Here is a 4,514-nt window from a genome sequence, read left to right on the forward strand (position 1 = left end):
AAAAACACTTGTTTGAAAGTCATTAAGTTCATTAACAAGCATTTCATTAGTTCACTCTCTGAAATTTGGATTAAACATGCATGCATACATCTTCGTCCAGGCTGGAGAACGGACTTCTTGTGATCGTGCTGCTCTCCATGGCTGTCCATGCGGTGAACTGATCATCAAAGTGCTTCAAGGGGTCCTCAGGGACCACAGCACTCAAGAAGCTGAGATAGATTACGTGGCGTATTGGGCAAGATCGCTGGCCGTGGTGCTGAAGTACTGCCACAGTCGAGAAATGTTAGCAAACATTCTCGAGCTCGGGAGTACGGGGCACCACAGAGAGCTTGGGCAGTATCTGCGCCCGCAGATGTGCGAACTCTGAGCAGACATCCCCCGGCAGATGATGGTTGGAGAGAAATGGAGCAAGGTGAACTGGAAGGAAGCTAGGGCAAGACACCTGATGAATTGATTGAACAGCGGTTGAAGGGAGGCAAAAGGGGAGGTGGTGGGTGCGAGCGAGAAATTTCTGACTGGAGACAGGTGAGCGGAGAATAATTGCTGTATAGTTAACTAAGGGGCGTCCCAAATTTCAGAGCGCTGAGATTCCACCAAATGACGGCAGAGCGGAGAATGAGAAGCAGCTGGTTACATAGGCATGCCTATCTTTTCACGCTGAATTCAGGTGAATAAGAGTTGAGTGGAGAACAGAATGCAGGTGGTAAATTAGGCACGCCAAATTTTATTACGCATCTCTCGAACTTTCGTTTTAAACAAAACGTGAATTTTAAGAGACAAAACCATACTCTGCACAACTGTGTCATATCAACTCTGACATGACAACTGTCACAAGCTGCTAATAAGTGACACAGTTGATGGAGGCATAACATAGTTGATGGCCATTTTTAGAGTAATGTGCTAACTGCAGACTTCACAGCTTTCACCACAAGACCTTAATCAATTCATATTTGATGGGCTTTATCTGTATGCTTATAAATATAATTTCTAAATCAGGTTCTTAGGAATATGTTGAAAACACAGTTGAAGGGCAATTAATGTTCTCTAAGACCATACAAAGGTATAGATTAAAATATTGAAGAGGTGAACTCGAAATTTACCAAAAAGTCTTAACATTACCATCCAAAGAGGTAGTGACATTTTATGATGTTGGCCATATGACCAGATAATTGTTGATTTATGGAGGGGGGTTCAGTTTGTTTGACATTTGGAAAATAGGACAGCATAAAAACGTTTAAAAACAGTAATGTATATTCATTTTCTCAGAGGAAACTGACGGTATGTGTTGACTTTCCGTATTATATAAAAGATAAATGTGTGCTGATGTAGCCTACAAAGATCATTGGTTAAAGTTAGTTAGTTAGTTAGTTAGTTAGTTAGTGGAACTGACAAATGAAGCCTATGGACTTAAAATGTAACTCTAATTATAGAATGACCCATTCTCATTATGCAAAATATGTTTCTTATGAGATCCCACGTGATAATGGATGCGAAAACATCTTTGGCAGAAAAAACACAATGCAATGGGACAAAAGCTGTGGGTTAGATGTTGAAGAAGTTCTAGGCAATGATTTCACCGCCATTTTGTCCTGGGTTTCTTCTGTTCTTTATAGTGGTAAAGACTATCCAGGCGTCAAAACCAAACAAGAATCCAGCAGGAATTATAAGGATCTGAGGGGAAAATGACATGTTGCAATGAATAATATTAACGAGATTTGCCACAATAGTCCAAAAAATCATGATAAGCCCTATCAAAGTTTTGTTACCCATCAGTCCAGAAAACAACCACATGATATGAAGTGATAGTGCTTCCGGGTTTCAAATAGTAGCAGCCTCTTGTAACCTATTCTACCTTCAAACTATCATAGCTTTATTCATATTTCCATTTTATTATGTTGGCAAATGTGAAATCGTGCTAAAGCGTTACCGATTAAAAACCTTCACAGACATGGGCAATCAACATTTAGGCCTATGGACGAATGAAATAGAACTTCGAGTTCAGCCAGTTAAACATTCGGTTTGGCGTCTGTGGGAGGGACAAAGCTGAGGCCTTTGCTTACCTCTGCCAACACAGCAGCACTGAGGACATTCATCAAGCACACTATGACGGAGCTCAGGACCACTGGGCAGGCAGTCAAACTTCGGAAGAAGTCCTAAAATGCATAAAACTGATTCAAAAGAGGAAATAGCAGAGGCACTGAGATTTGAGCAAATATAAAAGAGTCTCTAATGTAACATGGCAAATCTATATAAAAGAGAGAGAGAAGAAGAGTATACAGAGAGTATAGCTAGCATACTTACAGACCAAAGCCAGTGGACTCCCCCAAAATTCCTGTCCATTCCCGTCGCAAATAAAACCAAAAAGAAAATGGCTAGGACCATCTCACAAATCGGAACTCCAATATAACATCCTGAAGTCGCGACTTTGCAGATCAGAACAATTAGGCAAATGACCTAATGCAAATATGCAGAAACAAGAACACATTCATTTCAACCATGAGGTTATTGTCTGAAAGTGGATAACATTTCCCCATTCAGACAGACATAAACAAGGTTTGTTTTTACAGTAATGTCTGCATTTAATACAGCTTGTAATTTTGTGACCAACAACACTGAAAATGAAGTATAATATGAAGTGTTTTTCAGGTAATGTCTATACAGCAAGCCCACATTCGACACAGCTTATGCCTTTTGTCACTGCAATAAACTATACTGCGAAATGAATTATACCAATAGGCTTTTCATATGTATTTTATGTGATTGTGTGGAGAAAGAAAGTTGCACTTACTATTTCACCGGCCATCACCATTCCTTTTCTTGTCATTAAGTACCTTGTTCCTTGTGCTACAGGTATCTCTGGGTGATCCATTCTTAGCTGTCTTTTCCTCACAAAAACAATTAACCCCCACAAAAATTAAAGAAATTAAATAAAGACGAGAATGCAATCGAAACTAGGGGTACTGTACGTCTAAATGAATTGCTCTCTCTGGATATGGAAATAAGTCTGGAAAGGACGCGAAGCACAAGGTAGGATGTGGCAACCAGGGGGGCTGCGTCAGACAGTTGTTTTCAGTTGCTATGGAAACCCAAAGTAAGTGCTCAACAACTCTGAAGCAACCTCTCTACATTTTGAGCTAAATGCAGGCCTATTATGCCAGATTACTAGCCAGGTTGTGCCCTCCTAGTGATGCCACACCCTCAGCGTTGCCTCTTGTCAGGTCAAAAACAATACAGACACGATTCTGACCTCCCGGAAAAACGGGAACTCCTCCCACTTTGTCAGGAAGCAAACAACCATTAGCAAACTAAGAGAGGTGGGTCAGCCATACCCTTTGGGAACTGCTAATTGTTATGCTCTTGGTCAGATCAAGTCTCGAAGAGATTTGAAAGTCGATGATAATCAGGCTACCAGATTACCCTGGATAATAGCATACGCGGTCCATTAACCATGTCAGAGCAGTGGCATGTGATGATGCTCACATAAAAGTGCTATCAAACTGTGTGTGTGTGTGTGTGTGTGTGTGTGTGTGTGTGTGTGTGTGTGTGTGTGTGTGTGTCTGTCTGTCTGTCTGTCTGTCTGTCTGTCTGTCTGTCTGTCTGTGATGCCAATTGCTAAATGTATGAAACTATGTGCTATAACATGTGTAACAGGTTGTGACATAATGTGAGTAGGCCTAATGTCTTGTGTATCCTGTATGCTACTATAGTAGATATGCTACTCGCGTATCGTGGTATTACACGTAATAAATGTTACTCTACTCTACTCTCTACCCTTAAGTACTGTAATATGGACCAACTAGTTAATGGAACTGTCCACTAAAAAGCTGAATGAGACAGATGGATTATACCCATGTCTCATGTGTAGTCTGTGGATAAATCCTCTGTGTAGTATTTGTCTATCCAGGAATGACTAATCCCCTCCGTAATCTTTCAATCTCAGCTCAAGTCTCAAAGCTTTTTCTTTCTTTTTTATGTGTGTCCTGTGTAACAAGCTCAGCCATATGCGGCCTTCTGCTGTTGGCCTCTAAGAGTGCCTTTGTAAAAGGCTGCTCTCACAAAAAAGAGCTCCTGCTTGAAGCCTTCTTGCACACCCCCTTTGATCAGGTGCGTAGGAGGACCATCCCCAAGGTCACCGACGTTAGAAAGCAAAAACAACAAAAACTCAGGCACACTGTCCTCATGTGTACCTTTCTTTGTAACCTTTCAATCAAACACTGAAACAGAGTGCTCTTACCAAGCAGATTTCGGAGAGCATAGCTCGTCAAATGGCTAGCAGACTGACTAGTTGAAGAAAGTAGGGCTGCAGACTGCCAATAAGCTCCAAAAAATACACGTTATTATTCAAAAAGTAACGTTTCGATCACCCTGGATCTTCATCAGGCCTGATGAAGATCCAAGGTGATCAAAACTCCTGATGTACGTAGATCCAGGGTGAGCGAAACGTTACTTTTCAAATACCGGTATTAACGTTTATTTTTTGGAGCTTATTGGCAGTGTGCAGACCTACCTTCTTC

The 4,514-nt window shown here is 41.2% G+C and overlaps 1 protein-coding gene across 1 annotated transcript; it reads right to left on the reverse strand.

The window, feature by feature from the left end:
• Positions 1-1,495: 1,495 nt before the first annotated feature.
• Positions 1,496-2,965, reverse strand: LOC134469127 (proteolipid protein 2-like). The gene is made up of 4 exons (XM_063223228.1): positions 2,789-2,965; positions 2,302-2,454; positions 2,061-2,153; positions 1,496-1,671 (listed from the first exon to the last, which is right to left on the reverse strand). The coding sequence occupies exons 1-4, from the start codon at positions 2,867-2,869 to the stop codon at positions 1,561-1,563; spliced, it is 438 nt and encodes a 145-aa protein (XP_063079298.1). The 5' UTR covers positions 2,870-2,965; the 3' UTR covers positions 1,496-1,560.
• Between the last annotated feature and the right edge of the window lie 1,549 nt (positions 2,966-4,514).

Source organism: Engraulis encrasicolus, chromosome 1 (assembly GCF_034702125.1).
Source record: "Engraulis encrasicolus isolate BLACKSEA-1 chromosome 1, IST_EnEncr_1.0, whole genome shotgun sequence".
Classification (NCBI taxonomy): domain Eukaryota; kingdom Metazoa; phylum Chordata; class Actinopteri; order Clupeiformes; family Engraulidae; genus Engraulis; species Engraulis encrasicolus.

Coding starts and splice junctions, on each gene's coding strand:
- LOC134469127 (XM_063223228.1), bottom strand. CDS start 2,869: ATGGATCACCCAGAGATACCTGTAGCACAAGGAACAAGGTACTTAATG. Junction 2,455..2,788: donor TGGTGATGGCCGGTGAAATA/GTAAGTGCAACT, acceptor TATTTGCATTAG/GTCATTTGCCTAATTGTTCT. Junction 1,672..2,060: donor GTGCTGCTGTGTTGGCAGAG/GTAAGCAAAGGC, acceptor TTTTCCCCTCAG/ATCCTTATAATTCCTGCTGG.